Consider the following 16,477-nt stretch of genomic DNA (forward strand, 5'->3'; position numbering starts at 1 on the left):
TGGCAGGCTGGAAGACTTTTTCACTTTTAAGTACTAGATCCCCTCCAGAGGAAGACTCACCAGGCTGCAGCAGTCAGTTGTGGTGGGAGCCTGCAGGAAGTGTCAGAACAGGGATAGGAAGAGATGGGAGGGAGGACACTAAGACCCAGGGGTGCCCCAAATTTTCAGGTGCCCTACACAGCCTTGTATGCCTAAGGACGGCCCTGACTTTTATGGACACAGTGCACCCAAAAACACTGGGAAAGTCATTATTTTAGAACCCGAACTGCACGTGAAAAGTGGACAACAGAGGGTTGTTTTTCTTATGCCAAGTGGTGTATTTTGTTAATATAAAGAGATATTGTTAGCATCTTTACTTTAATATTCACCAAGCCTCTGTACTGTATTTAATAAAGCTAATACAAATAATAAGATTGTATTTTTCATAAAATTACATCATTTTTCTTTGCTGACTATCTAATAATCTTGGTGGGTTTGTAAATAATGTTTTTAATAAAAGGCCAATTGAATGCAAATTAAGAATAATGCCACTGTGTGTTAAGGGACTGAATAGCCACCTATCACCAGGTAAACGTGAAACTGTTGGTAGTATTTTATTAACACAGGGTCAAATTTTGCTATCAGTAATATCACTGGGTTTATTCCAGTTTTACGCTGGTGTAATAAGGAGCAGAATTTGGACAATGCACGTTAATTAGTCAATTATGCTTAGCATTACAAGCACGAAACTTTTGCAAGGTTAACTAACTCTTCCTCGCACAAAAATCATTCTTGCTGATACACACTTTATTCTTGTGTCAAACTCTCCATGTGAAACATGGAACTGAAAGAAAAGTGCTGTTCAAAGAAGAGCCTGGTATCATTATCAGATAAGCAAATTAGTTGAATGTCACTTTAACAACTGTAATTTTGGCTGTTGTAGTATTTCTTCCATGCTCCATTGCTTTATTCTTTACTCTTAAGGTTCCTGTTGCTCCATACTGAATTTCTTAATGTCACTTTCTTTCTATCTTTTTTTTTAAAATAGAGTTTCTTTGAAGGACAGTCTGCACCCTGGGACTCAGCTAAGAAAGATGAAAACAGAATGAAGAATAGATATGGGAATATCATTGCATGTAAGTGTTGGCAGCATAATTGTAATACTTTGTTAACTTCCTTTTAGCTTCTGGGAGACAAGGTGGGTGAGGTAATATCTTTTATTGGACCAACTTCTGTTGGTGAGAGAGCCAAGCGTTCCAGCTACACAGAGCTCTTCCTCAGGTCTGGTAAAGGTACTTAGAGTGCCACAGCTAAATACAAGATCAAACAGATAGTTTAGCATTAGTAGTTAGCACATATTCTAAGGGACCATTCAAGGTGAAGTGGTTACTGGCTCGAGTGACAGGGAAGAAAATAGTGTTGTCCACAGTGATAGGAAAGATCAAAAGCTCAACTTTGGACCATGTTGAGCTTGAGTTGACAACTGGACATCCCTGTGGAGATGTCATAAACACAAGCCACGATTTTGGTGTAGATGACAGGAGAAGGGTAGATCTTTGGGTCATCATTACAGAGATGTTAATTAAAGCCTCATTTGTGAATGAGATTACCAGTATGGAGGAAGAAGAGGAGGGGCCAAGTACAGAGGCCTGTGGGAGCTGAATGACAGTTGGGAAGAGGAGGATCCTCCTAATGAAACAATGAAATAATTATTAGAGATGTAAGAGGAGAAACAGCAGAGGGTGGAGTTTCAAAAGCTTAGGGAGGGCAAGATTTCGAGAAGAGGAGCATGGTGGACTACAGAAGAACCAGAGTTACGAACACCTCAGGAATGGAGGTTGTTCGTAACTCTGAAATGTTTACGGATACAGACTAATACGGTTGCTACTCTGAAATCTGAAATGTTTGTTACTCTGAACAAAATGCTATGGTTGTTCTTTCAAAAGTTTACAACTGAACATTGACTTATCACAGCTTTGAAACTTTACTATGCAGAAGAAAAATGCTGCTTTTAACCATCTTAATTTAAAAGAAACAAGCACAGAAACAGTTTGCTTACCGTATCAAATCTTTTTTTTAACTTTCCGTTTATTTTTTAGTAGTTTACGTTTAACATAGTTCTGTGCTGCGTTTGCTTCTTTTTTTGTCTCTGCTGCCGCCTGATTGTATACTTCTAGTTCTTAATGAGGTGTGTGGTTGACTGGTCAGTTCATAACTCTGGTGTTCGTAACTCTTGAGGTTCTACTGTATGTCAGTGATAACCAACAATTCAAGAAGGATGGAGAACTTGTTCTGAGTTGTGGTCAAGAAGAAGTCATTATAGATGTTGGTGAGAGCAGTTTCAGTGAAATGGGATAGGCAAAGGTTGGATTGAAGAGAGTCCAGTGGTGGAATCTGAGGAGAAGAACTCTAAGCTGTCCTTGTAGACAAGGAGTTCTATGAGCTTTAGAGATGAAGGGACAGGGGACAGTAGCTGGAGAGACCAATAGGGTCAAGGGGAAGGAATCAAGATGGGTGAAACTAAAGCATTGTTTGTATTGATAGGGGAGAGAACCAGATGAGAGGGAGAGATGAAGAAGAGAGGTGAGAAAGAAGGAGTGAGATGAAGCAGAGGAGGGGTAAGAATGGGGGAATTATGAGATGGGGTGTTGCAGGAGCAGGTAGAAGGGATACAGGAAGAAGGAAGACACAAGATCTCAGCTTCAGTCACAGGGAAAATGGGGAGAAGATGTTGGCATAAGAAAAGAGGGGGAGGATGTCCTGTCAGAGTATGTGAATTTTCTCTTTGAAGAAGATAGCAACATTCTTAGCAGACATGAGGGGAGGCCTTAAATAGGGAATTGAAGGTAAGGAGAGAGTGAATCTGTAGTAGAGGAAATCAGCACGGTCATGGGTCTTTCACTGGAAACACTCAGCAGCAGGAGTGGAAGAAGGGGATTAGAGAGATGGGTCCTTTTGATGAGTGAGAAGTGCCAAGTAATCCAGGTTGGTGGAGAAAGTCAATGACTAAATCGGTGGGAGAGAGGGATGAGAGCACAGGGTGGAGGAGGCTGATAGCAGAGGAGAAGTCCTTGACATTAATGGACTGGAAGTCATGGAATGGTTGGTTGGCAGGTCAAAGGAGATGATGCTGAATGAGATGAGGGGAGACAGAAAGAGTTCCGTGATGGAGACCTCAGAGGCAGAGAGCGTGGGCAGTCTATGGTGAAAACTAGATCAAGCAAATGGCCTTTTTAGTGAGTGGGAGAATTGATCTAAGGCTATATGTCAGATGAGGAGGTGAGAGAGAAAAGGGATCAGATAGGTTGGCATCATGGAAATTGAAGTCTCCGAGAATGAGGGTGGGTGCAAGGAAGAAGTAAGGCAGGAATAGAAGTGAGTGAAAAAGGTAGTTGGGAAAAAGTTAGGTGCACAGTGTTTGCTCTTTTGTACAAAATATATCATTCCCATCAACCTCAACATTCACTCAGATGCCAATTTTATTTCCTTTTTAACAATAACTCCCTTTTTTTTCTAAATCTTGTAATCTTTCTCCTAAAAATTGGCAATCTCTACATAGCTGAAAATAAACACAGCAAAGCTGCTGAATTTCATGTACAATAACATTAAAATACACTTCTTTAAATTACACTGTTATGCAGGACCTTAATGCTGACCTGATACTTCTCCATGGAAAAATAACACATATAGGTCCCTGGTGTATAGATGACTAACAGACATGGCTGTTGATGTTGGTAAAGACAGAGTTTTATGTGACAGGGTGTAAAAGGGTACTCACTTCTTGAGTCCCTCCGAGAGGCAGGGTGCAGTACCACAGTCCTTTTTCGCCCGTGGCACTTTCTGCAGGCTGAAAGTGGGTCTTCAGTGGCTTGGCTTATTGGCCAAGTCACAAAGTCGAAATGAACCTCTTCTGGCATATTAAAGAGTCTAATAACTAAATAGTCTTTTTGCCCTCTGGTCTTCAGCCCTGGCTTTGGAACCTTTAAATTCATCCCTTTGTTTGGGATCCCCAACAGGATCTGTCCCCTTCTTGGGGTTTACACCACTTTACCTGTGGCTGGTTGGGAACCTGGGCCTACAAACTATTCTGGGTTCCAACCCTGGGACCCTGTACACAGCCGCTCACTCCAATCCATCACTGCTGTTTCCCTGGGCCTCTTCCTACCAGGCCCTTCTGTCTATAGTCCTATATCAGAGCCAGTTTCCTCAGGTTCTTCTCTATCTCTGTGCCAGAGAGGAGCACTCTTCTCTCCTCTGATCCCCACCAGGAACTGACCTGCTAATGCCCTACAGCCTCTTTTATCTGAGCCTGCTGGACTCTGATTGGCTGTTGCTAGCCCTTGGAGGACCAGGTCTTTCTAGCTTCCCAGATGGCTACGTCAGTGAAGCCACTCTAGGCAGGCCTTGAGGAACCACCTTTGCTGCTCTTTTCTTCCCACCTCGCTCTTCCTGGGGCAGAGTTTAGTAGGACTGCAGGGCCTTTCATAGGGAGTCAAAAAAGCCAGCTATATCCCATCACACAGGGTAATTGAGACAAAGGTAGTTTGGGTATTGTCCTACTGGACGTGTTGGAGACCCATGGTACTTCTTTACAGATGGGTGAAGCCTGTTAGTGAAAATAATGAATGTGATGTTTAGAAGGATACGTTAGCTGCATATTTCTTTGCTTACAATGTTTGTGTAGATGGATACCCTTAAAGAATCCTAAATGTTTTTTTAACAAAATTTTTCTTTGTGAGAGTATGTTGCATAGAAATATATGCAATTGATATAATTATTTAGGTATAAAAATGCCCAGAGTGCAAATAAGAACAGGTTCTTAATAACAGAGATATGGAGATCTGTATGCCTTCTGTTCCTTTATAAAATTTTATCTCCTGACGTGACAATAGATCCACATTTTTAGTCAGAGTTTTGCTGCATCAGGCACCTCTTTTAATGTGTTCTAAACAGCCTGTTATTTTGGGTTCCGAGCTGAAATAAGTAGAAGACTAGTAGCACTACAGATCTGGGGTGAAGGAGTGATGACTAGCAAAGGGAAAACAAGTAAAAGATACTCGATGCATGAAATAATTATAATTACAATTAATACTGGAGACTGTCTAAGAGGGCAAATGTTACTTTAGATTGTTTGTATCTCAACTTGCTTTTAATATGTCATCAATATTTAAGAAACAGAGATAGTTGGATGGAGATGAGTTGTTATCAATAAAACATATCTATGTGGCAGTAAGAATTTAGAATAATACAATATTATTACAACACATTATTTATGTTGAGGGGCAACCTTTTTAAAAGAGCCTCTAAAATTGGGCCCACAAATTTGCTGTATGTTAATTAGTTTTATGCAAATGGTGTAGTTACTTATTGGAATTACCTGAATTGTACGTGGGCTTTGTGTAAAGAAATGGGTGCGTGGCAAAATTGGGGAGAATAATTTTAGAGGTCTACTTTTAAAATTGAATCCCTATGTTATTATTAAAATATTGGCTTATGCTTTTAAGGCATTTAAAAAAAACCCACCTCTTTCTACATGGTATTTAAGAAGTTAAAAGTACTGTAGATGGCTTAGATGCCATATATTCTAGGTATATTTTTTGCAGTGAAACATATGTTGTTTTAGAATATGAGTTTAATGTAGGTTTTTCAGCCCTTTTATCCTCTCTGTTTAAATCCTCCAAGATGCCATCATTATGCTATTGTTTGTAGTCAGTATTGCTTTGTAAGGAAATTAAAGCAATAGCACCAAGCTGCCAACACAGAGGGAGCTTGTCAAAGTAGCAGTGTACATTACATTATCCAGGTGATGTAAATTTAATTAGATACACGCCTGCCCCATTCACAATGAGAAGGTGGCTACAGCAACTTGTGAGCTGCTTCATCATTATGCTAAATGCTGACCACTATCTAATCACCTATACAAAATGTGTTTCTTCTTTATTAAATATAAATGTCTTCTTTTATGTTGTTTCTACGTTAAGAACCAAAAAATGGCTTTGAAACTGTTAAATGAATCTTGTGCTTGGGAACATTGTTATGTCTGTATTTACTGTACAGTGGTTACTTATGGGCGTAGGTACCGTAATATTCATTTGTCCCTTATGAAAGATTTCTGTTATCTATAATAATTCATTTTTAACTTACTGCAGCCCTGATCAAATGAGAAAATAATATTGACCAAGATTTTCAAAAGTGACATGATTTTGGGTGCCCAACTTGAGATGTCTTTATTAGGGGCCTGATTTTCAGACACCGCACTTTCTGAAAGTCAGGTATCCATTCATGTGTTTTAGGGGGGAAAAAGGGCACACAGAATCACTCATCACTTTTGAAAATACTGGCCACAGGCTGGTGTGTATGTGCATGTGCACATGCATAAGGAAGGGGCAGGATGAAATGCTCATGTTCATACTTAGAAAGAAAAATTAATTTCAGCATAAGGAATTTTGAAGATTGAAGTGATTGGTGGTGTGATCAGTGCAAAAATAGGTTTGATATCAATAGAGGGTGACTATGACACACTGACAATGAACTTGAAATGAGACTGTTTAAAAGCTTTGAGGAAAGTAGTTAACAGCAGACTGAAGGATAAAGGAAAAATGTAAAAACTCAGGTAATCAGCCTGGAGGCTATTTAAGAACAATGTGTTAGATGCACATATAGCTTGTGTATCTCTGAGTCAAAAAGCTATGTGATTAAGCGCACACAGAAAAAAGTGCCTGTTTTAGATTTGTTAAAAAAAATCCTTTAAAAATAAGAAAATGGGCCCAAACCACACAAATACTGGCTGGGACTTTCAAAGAGATCAAGGAAGTTAGCCACCCAGATCCCATAGAAAGTGAATAGAAATTGTGTAATCATCTTTCTTCAGCTCCTGTAGTATTCCTAGCCACTGTCCATGGAGCACAGGTTCTACTAAGTAAGATGCAGATGTGAAGTAACAAGGGGAAAGAGATTATATGAAGATAACTAAAGATATGAAGCTAAATAATTTTTTTAAGTCTTTAAATCTGAAGCTGCATGTGTGATTGAAAGCTCGCCATCATGGAGAGAGTGGAGGAAAAGAAAGTAATGAAATAGCAGAGAAGTTGATGGACATTTAGCATTGGACTTTACCAGGCTTTATCACTTGGCCTGTAGGGAAAAAGAAGGAAATTTATATTCTTAAAATATTTATTTATTTATGAGAAATCTAAGTGTGGCCTTCGCAGAGATTGAAATCATAGAGGAAAAGTCAGCAGGTAACTTGAAAAGCTTGAGTGAAGGAGGTCAGTCGAGTGGCAGGTTCTCTTGACGGTGTTTTAAAGGGAATATACATGAAATCATGGAGATACGGAGGAGGATATTCAATACTAGTCCAATCCAACTCTCATTGAAGTCAATGGGAATCTCTCCATTGACTTCATTGGGAGCAGGATCAGGCCCAAAATCTATAAGCCAACAAACGTGCCTGAAGATTGGAAAGTTGTTAATGTGGTATCTTTTTTAAGCAAGATCCTGGGAATTAAAGGCCTATGACCCTCACCTCAGTTCTGAAGAAACCAATTAATAGCTTAATTAAGTATACAATAGCACAGCACCTGGATAAATATAACTTGATAGGTCAAAGAAGCATGGTTTCTGAAAGAGAAAATCAAGCCTCTTCAGATTGTTAGATTCCTTTGAAAAAGTGAATAAATGAGCGGATAAGAATGACCTGATGAACATAATTGACCTGGATATTCCAAGATTTTTTGATAAGCTCCCCCCTTGGAAACTATTAATTAGAAGAACAACATAAAAAGGACAAATGTGTAAAAACTAGCTAAGTAAGAATCAATTGTTGGGAACCTGGGATTGGAATTTGGTTCAGATTTATTTAATATATCTGGACTAGAGAGCCTCTAGGGTCAACCCGTAGCTGCAACACCCTAGGTGAAGCGCTCAGAAAGAACTGTGGCTGTGAGAATCACCGACCATCTTCGCTCCAGGGGCGCAAGATGGGAAGGAACCAAGGGACTGCCTACTCCCTGCCATTCCCTATCCATTCTCTTACCTTAGCTATCCCTTTCCCACCCACTTGCCCTGGCAGGGGGAGGTAGTATGGGACATGAATCCCTTCTCTCCCCTGATACTCAGAGCCATAACCTCAGTGAGTATTCCATTGTCCTGCAGGGTGATGAGCTTGGATCCTGCTCCTTTCAATAGCCACATATTATTTCATTATTTATTTCTTTAGTTCTTAACTACAGTAGAGATCCCCCATACAGAAAGCATTAGGTGCCCTAACAATCACTTATAGTTACAACAACCTTATGATGACCACCTAATAGCACTACGTACTCAGGAACAGCTAACACAATAACTTGGCCAGCAAGCAGCACTCATTAATAACCATACAGGTAACACATTAACTCAGGTCGCCAATAATTCCAAGCAACAGAAGAGCCCCTTTCAACCCACTTCCACACACCCCAGGATCATACCCTCAACTTTTCCTCAAAATATTGTTAAGCAAACAGCTCTTGCAACCTGGCCAAAAAGTCATCAGGTTTGGGATATTTTGAACTAAGAGGAGGAGCAAGTTCCAAAGTTGCAGGGCCCTCACAGAACACACCCTGCCAGCAGTTTGCTCTCTTTTGTAATGAGGGGGGATCTAGCTCAATCACCTTGCCGACTGAGGAAGCATGGAGACAGATGCATTGGACCAGTGCATAGCTGAACCCTCAGAGATTTGGGTGGGGAAGTGGATGGTAAGTTGATGAAGTTTGCTGATGGCCCTGAAGTGGTTGGGCCAAATACAGAAGGCCTCAATGGAGCAAACTTCAATGGAAACACATTGTTTTGTATGACAAACAGCATTTGGACCAGTGTACATAGAATTTACAGAGGATTGTGATGTTGTTTAGATGGATTTAAATTCATTGGACAGTTGGATGGCAGAGGAAATTCAGTTTGGATAAATGCAAGATAATGCAAAATAGGATAAAAATAATTTGAACTTACATAAGTGACATAAACTAACAGACTCTGAATTTTGGGGGTTGACTTAGGAAAAAAAAGCCCGAGAACAGTTCAATGGAGATGTCTTCCAAATGTGCTGCAGATGGTTTAACAACAGATAGAATGATCGGGTGCATAATTAAAAACAAAATAAAACAGTACAGAAAGTGTAACGTAATATTGAACTATGGTCATGTCTTGTCCAATTTTGTCCCCTTGTTTTATGAAAAATATCCCTGAGAATTAAGTGAGAAGGTCCAGCGAAGAGTAGCAAAGAGAGTTAGACAGGCGTGGCAGCACTTGCATATGGTGAGACTGCAAAAATTAGTATTAATTTGCATAGAAAAGGCAAGAACTTTTAGAGACTCCACTGTGACTGTTGTAAATTATGAAAAGGCATACTGGAAAAAATCATCAGCTCTTTTAAAAAAAAAATGCTATCCCACAGTATAAGAACAAGGGAATACTTGTTTAAATGTGGTTCCGGTCTGGAAAGTAGCCATGTAAACATGGCATCTTTTTACTCAATATCTTTTAACTCCACCCTGTTAGTATATTCAGAGTCACATTTGCTTACTTTAATGATCAAAAGTATGTGTTTATGGGGGGAGAAGAATGGTTTTTGTTTGGGGCTTTGGGGGTTGTTTTGTTTGGTTGTTTTTTTTAACTTCAGTTTGGCTTGCAGAGCCAACACAACTAAAAGAGACAGAGTGAGAACTGAATACTATTCTATTTTGTGCTCCATGATCAACTGAAATATGCTTATGCATACCCACTGAAGGCAATGGGAGTTTCATAGGTGTCACTAAAACAATAACCTGAAGACAAGGCAGCTGCAGAAGTGTCACTGTTAGTTCTGCAGAACTTTCTCACTGGTGATGATGCCCAAAACAGGAAGACCCCGGCCTGCACTCTTAGAGCACAAACTGAGTTTGTAAGATTACTTGTTTAATCACAAACTGATCACATATGGAATATGAAATTCACTGAAAGAAAATAAGTGTGCAACTCCACAATATCTTATTTGCTAGGATCACTTTTCAGAGTAGAATCTCACTTCAAAATTAATAGCTGTGGCATTAGAATAAAGAAAAGGAAGTTCTCTTTTATACTGTGGCAAATCTGTGGAACTCATTACCGCTAAAGGGCAGTTGCTGTACTGACAAAAGGGCTGGATAATTTATGACCTTTAATAGCATATCAATAAAATAAAAGCAATCAAATCTCAGGATTGCTTTCTTTTCTTTTCTTTTTTTCTTCCTCTATCCTCTGTTGCATCAGTTGTTAGCTCTGGCCAAAGGTGAAGTACTGAATTTGATTGATCTGTTCTGGTATAGCAAACCCTGAGCTCCTCTCCATAGGGAGCAAATGCCAGATTTGTTTCCCTCAGAGATGTCTAAATTTCTCTCTAATATTCTAAATTATTTCTTCACATGTATGTCCCATTCATGGTTTAAGTGGGAAATGCTGACTCCACCCCCCTTACTGTTAGAGTAAGTTTGAATAGTTTCCAGAGTAATCTAGCATTTCTCACCCAGGAAAGGACAACCTCAGTTGAAAAATGGCATGGGGGAGAAATGGGATATTATCCAAGATCTGAAAGTAGGTAGAAAAGTCCCTTCCTCAGTTCAAAAGAAATCACTGAAACAACATATAGAGGGAGTGAAACTGATTTTTCTTAAAGAATATATATATGATATACCAAGTTATTTTTTAGCCTTGGTTGTTTTGTCTCTTCAAATAATGATCTCCCACAAGACCTTGTTATATGCCTTACATAATCACTTTGCACTAATAATGGGAGAACTTTGCAAATGACTGAGCTTTTGACAGTTGAATGCAGTTAAATGTATTAATGAAAGGCAATTTGACTGTTGCAAAAACTGTTTCACATTCTCTAGGAGGAAAGAGAAGTGGTGGCAGTGGTTTGAATATCAGATGTATTCAGCTCCAAAATCATTGGGAATTATGGGGTTCATAAATGATTGAAGTGCAAAGTGGAAAGGTTTTACTGTATATATAACATCTGATAGCTCATTTTGAGCCAAAACCAAATGACAGGAAACTTGAAAAGTGCAAACTTTGTAATTTGACTTTAAAGTAATATGTGTATTAAGGGTTTCTTTCTGAATGTGACCTTATATTTTGTGACAATTAAAAGCACACCAAACTATTTTGTTTTATCTGTTGTTCCCATTTCAGATGATCATTCTCGAGTGAGACTGCAGCCAATTGAAGGAGAAACAAACTCAGATTACATCAATGGAAATTATATTGACGTATGTATACTGATGTAGTAAACAAAGTTAACATCGCTGTTCAGCCAAACATGGTCCATGTTATCTTTACACTTTATTGACCATTTCTTATAGCTAGCATAGCTGATCACAGTTTTGGCTGCCAAACATTACTGGAAACCACAGTCATGGGAACCCACATATGCAATAAAGAAAAAATAAAACACCAAATATTTGCCAGTGAGAAAATGAGTTCAGTCATTTCTTGAAACTGCCACACTCTGGAGCGAAACTTTGCCACCAACATTACGTGGCTCTTTTGCCTCCTGATGCTTATGTGGACCAAGGAAATGTTATTTACATTGTCTGTCAACAACTTGGCATAATTTCACATTTAAAAGAAAGCTGTTTGCATATTAATGTGACAAAACTCTGTAATTCCTAATGCAGTGATTTGCAATCTCCTGTCATTGCTACACTTTTAAGTTGCCTTCAAAGTATAGTCTGCAGCTGTTAACCAGTACTTCTAATGCAAGCAAGACATTTCATTAAATATGTAGGGTCTTTAATTATTGAAGACTGCTTCTTTGTTCATTCTGCATCATGTTAACTTAATGTTTTACATTAGAATAAATTCTTTAAGAGACAGCATGGTTTTTGGTTGAAAGGATCAAATCAAAAGTAGAATTGAAAATCAAGAAAAAGTCAACACTGTCTAAAGCCTGAAATCTAGAGATGAAAACTTCAGTAATTTTAATGTTCATGAGGAACACTAGACATGAGAGTACAGAACAACTGCTGATTCTTAGGCAGGCAGCAGCCTACATTCAGTGATTTCTTCTTCCCCAATGACACCTTTTAATGAAGGTGTCACAGTCTCCGGTTCACACGTGTCCACCAGGTCTGACAAGGGAATTTAGTAGATTTTTTTCTCATACAATATAGAGCAACCAAATTAATCCTTATTCTTATATAACAATCTTTGGGTTATCTCCTTCTAATGATAGTTAGTAATATGTTTCAAAGGCAGTCAGATTAGGGTTATATTTCTACCCCATTCTTTACAGTTTCAGAAACTTAACACATTAACCATGAGGTAAAGATAAAAACAGAAACATTTCCATTTAAAAGAGTAATAAAATTGTAGACAGAAATTTGTGTAATAAAAAGTAGAGCTGGACCCAAATTGAGGGGTTGGATTTAAATTCAAACTTTTCCAAGGTTCAGGATTGTTCAGACTTCAGGTTCGGGGTTTAGTTGCTTATGTATAATTCAAATTATGCTTTGGATCCAGATCTGAACCTCCACAAAATGTGGGGGAGGAGGGTTTGGATCACATGCTCTTGTTCAAGACCCTGATATAATGGCTTCATATCATGTCTTCCTGTGCCTGAAAAAAAAAAAAGCAGAATGAATTTAGTGGGACAGCTGTGTGAGCATAGAAGACACTACTGGTGAGGGTTGTGGGGCCTAAAGCTTCCCATTCCTTAGAAGATAGCTGTAGTACAAAGCATCTAAGTTTCTTTGGATCATCAGAAATCAGTAGACAAAGTGACCATAAACAGGGAGACACTGTGGTTGTTTATTAGCAAGAAGGTATTCAAGATTCGATTGTAAATGGCAATTTGTCTGTCCTTGGTTTCACAGATGCAGACGTGCAGCCTATCTCATGCAGGCAGATTGTAATAGATGTCATATCAGAACAATGGAGTTACAGTGGGAATGGCAGCTTCATAGGCATTGGCATGGAAAAGGCTCTGTTTGTATCGCGAGACATTCCCTTGAACTAAATCTCCCAATGCCTGTTTTGTTGGTAGTCTGAATGAATCCAACCCCGCAGCTAGTAGATGATGCTCGCATAGAGAAATGCCAGCTCTATCCACCGTCATACAAATAAGTCTCGATCCTTAGGCACTCAAAGTTTGCCTCAGAATGGCATATAAAGGAACCACTTCAGTAGTTCTTGTAACATTTTCTGTTCTCCAGGGTTCTTCAGATTACTTCGGTCTTGGTGCCTCACTTCACTCCTTACCCTTAACACACTCTACACTGGCAAGTTGATATGGAGTATGAGCTATAACTTTATATTTCTTCCTTTTGTTAGTTGGTGTCATAACCTAACCATTATTTAAAGCTTTTGGTATTAATATTGATATGACTGTCTATAATGATGTACTGTTACATGAGTTAAATCCTTGGCAATAATCCTGTAGCATCAGAAACAAAAATACTATACAAATTCTGTTGTTTCTAGTTTGCATCCTATCAAGAGCCAATATTCTTTGTTATAAAGAATGCAAAAGTTGTTAGTGTTGATTGCTCAGCCAGCATATGATTAAGTTTCTCTTGCCTTCACAGAAAGAAACCGAGAATTACTTTTCAGTGTAATTCCTATTTAGAGCTGGACAAACTGTTTACACCAAGACATTTCTTCATAGATTTTACCCTTTTTCTGTTCAGAAGTAATTTGTGAGCAGACCAGAGGGCACAGAGAACCTATTCCCTCCCTAGCACACACACGCAGCATCCATGCTGACTATAAATCTAGTGTTCTCTTAGCTGCTAAGCAGGGAACTAGCATTGCACTCAGCAGCACTTCACAGCTCGAGGGCTTGGGGATGTGTCCAGACTACCAAGTGCACCTAAGTTTATGTTGCTCCTTTTCAGAGAAGCCAGTAAGGAACTTCCAAAACATACTAAGTCAGTCCTCTACCCAGGCACTGCGCAAGCCAATAGCTATGGGACCCTCCAGTCCAGACAACATAGCTGCTTCTTGTACCCCCGCAATATGCCTTTCATTGGAAAGGCCAGAATTTGCTCCTAATATGTAACTTTTGTTGTTGTGATATTCAGTAGGGTTATGAACACTAGTCTCTATGACATGACGATCATACCAGCACATGATGGTGCATTGCATTGCAAATTGACTCAAAACTTTTTTTCCATTTTTTTAGGGTTATCACAGGCCAAATCACTACATTGCTACTCAAGGTAAGCTAATCTCACTTTATATATTTCTTGCTGGTTGTGTGAACAAAAAACTACAAACATTCTTGTATGATGGTTTATACTCTGTAATACATATTTTTGCCACAATAAATACAAAATTACTCTATGAACCCAGATATGGCAAGCAGCTTTAATTCAAACTCTCCAAATTCCAAGAGCTTAGTGTTGAGTTGTCTTTACCTTTGGGTTCAGTAGTGTTGTGTAGAAGAAAAATATGTACCCTTACTTTTGGCTTATGTTACTCAGTAGGACTTGCTAAAGGACAAATAAGTAGTGAAAAAGATGACAGGCAAAAATTTCAAAAGTGCCTAAGTGACATAGGAACCTCCTATCGGAGTTAGGTGCCTAAATATCTTTTAGGATCAGGTCTCTATATCCTATTGAAAGTCAGTGGAACTTAGGCTGCTAAATGAATTAGGTGCTTTGGAAAATTTTACCCAGCAGGTTTTAATACAGGACCTAAAGACGCACTAGACTTGCAACACTTTGAAAAGAAAATTGAATTTCTGAAAGTCAGATAAAAGAAAAGGAGTACTTGTGGCACCTTAGAGACTAACAAATTTATTTGAGTATAAGCTTTCGTGAGCTACATTTCACTTCATCGGATGCATGTAGTGGAAAATACAGTGGGGAGATTTTATATATACAGAGAACATGAAACAATGGGTGTTACCATACAGACTGTAACAAGAGTGATCAGGAAAGGTGAGCTATTACCAGCAGGAGAGTGCGGAGGGTGGGGACCTTTTGTAGTGATAATCAAGGTGGGCCATTTCCAGCAGTTGACAAGAACGTGTGAGGAACAGTAGGGGGGGGAAATAAACAGGGGGAAATAGTTTTACTTTGTGTAATGACACATCCACTCCCAGTCTTTATTCAAGCCTAATTTAATGGTGTTCAGTTTGCAAATTAATTGTAGTCTCTCATTGGAGTCTGTGTTTTTGTTGAAGAATTGCCACTTTTAGGGCTGTAATCGAGTGGCCAAAGAGATTGAAGTGTTCTCCGACTGGTTTTTGAATGTTATCATTCTTGATGTCTGATTTGTGTCCATTTATTCTTTTACGTAGAGACTGTCCAGTTTGGCCAGTGTACATGGCAGAAGGGCATTGCTGGCACATGATGGCATATATCACATTAGTAGATGCGCAAGTGAACGAGCCTCTGATAGTGTGGCTGATGTGATTAAGCCCTATGATGGTGTCCCCTGAATAGATATGTGGACACAGTTGGCAACGGGCTTTGTTGCAAGGATAGGTTCCTGGGTTAGTGGTTTTGTTGTGTGGTGTGTGGTTGCTGGTGAGTATTTGCTTCAGGTTGGGGGGCTGTCTGTAAGCAAGGACTGGCCTGTCTCCCAAGATCTGTGAGAGTGATGGGTCGTCCTTCAGGATAGGTTGTATATCTTTGATGATGTGTTGGAGAGGTTTTAGTTGGGGGCTGAAGGTGACGGCTAGTGGCATTCTGTTATTTTCTTTGTTGGGCCTGTCCTGTAGTAGGTAACTTCTGGGTACTCTTCTGGCTCTGTCAATCTGTTTCTTCACTTCAGCAGGCGGGTATTGTAGATTGACAGAGCCAGAAGAGTACCCAGAAGTTACCTACTTCGTTGCTTGGGCTTCAGTTTCAGTCCAGGACGATGGGCTCGGGCTTTGGCTTCAGTCCCGGGCCTCAGTGAGTCTAACGCTGGCCCTGCTCTCTAGCTTATTTTGGCTGAAACCTGCTCGCGGCCCCCCAGTGGACTCCGGACCTCTGGTTGAGAACCACTGTACTACAGTAGAGCTTCTTGTACTTTCCTATGGATTTGAAACAGTGTTAGTTACATCTGAGTACCACATTTATTTAAAGGTGTACATGCTCTTTTCAGAGCACCAGCTAGGACAAAAGGTTTCATTTCCCATGTATTGGATTTAGAAAGAAAAACTTTTTAATGACATACCGTTGAGACAGATGAAGATCATAGCCAGCCACCTCAAATAAGCGTGCTTCCTCTGACTGCTGCTGCCACTTGAGCAGCCCAATCTCTGCAGCCTCCAGCCCCTAGCCAAAGGTCTTACCAAAGGGAGGCTCTTTCAACTCTTCCCCCCATCTCCCTGCCCCCAAACCCACTATTGCTAGTTCCAAATGTTCTGCTCCTTCATTGCAGTCTCCAGGGTGTGAAATCATTGGGACAGGGTACATCAACTTGACTCGACCCAGAACAGTGTGATCGCCACTGGCCTTAACATCTTAGGGAAACAGGGGAGGCCATTTAAACTTGCCACTGCGGCCACCCAACC

At 39.7% G+C, this 16,477-nt stretch overlaps 1 protein-coding gene across 17 annotated transcripts in view; it reads left to right on the top strand.

Annotated features, from left to right (window-relative positions):
- The window catches only part of PTPRM (protein tyrosine phosphatase receptor type M), a 699,958-nt gene that overhangs the window by 619,385 nt on the left and 64,096 nt on the right, over window positions 1-16,477 (top strand). For all 17 annotated transcript variants that reach the window (XM_043539842.1, XM_043539843.1, XM_043539845.1 and 14 more), the window contains 3 exons: window positions 1,028-1,115; window positions 11,164-11,240; window positions 14,153-14,189. In XM_043539842.1, the coding sequence (XP_043395777.1) occupies window positions 1,028-1,115; window positions 11,164-11,240; window positions 14,153-14,189 (202 nt within the window). The remainder of the gene's footprint in view (window positions 1-1,027; window positions 1,116-11,163; window positions 11,241-14,152; window positions 14,190-16,477) is intronic.

Source organism: Chelonia mydas, chromosome 2, assembly GCF_015237465.2.
Source record: "Chelonia mydas isolate rCheMyd1 chromosome 2, rCheMyd1.pri.v2, whole genome shotgun sequence".
In the NCBI taxonomy this organism is placed as follows: domain Eukaryota; kingdom Metazoa; phylum Chordata; order Testudines; family Cheloniidae; genus Chelonia; species Chelonia mydas.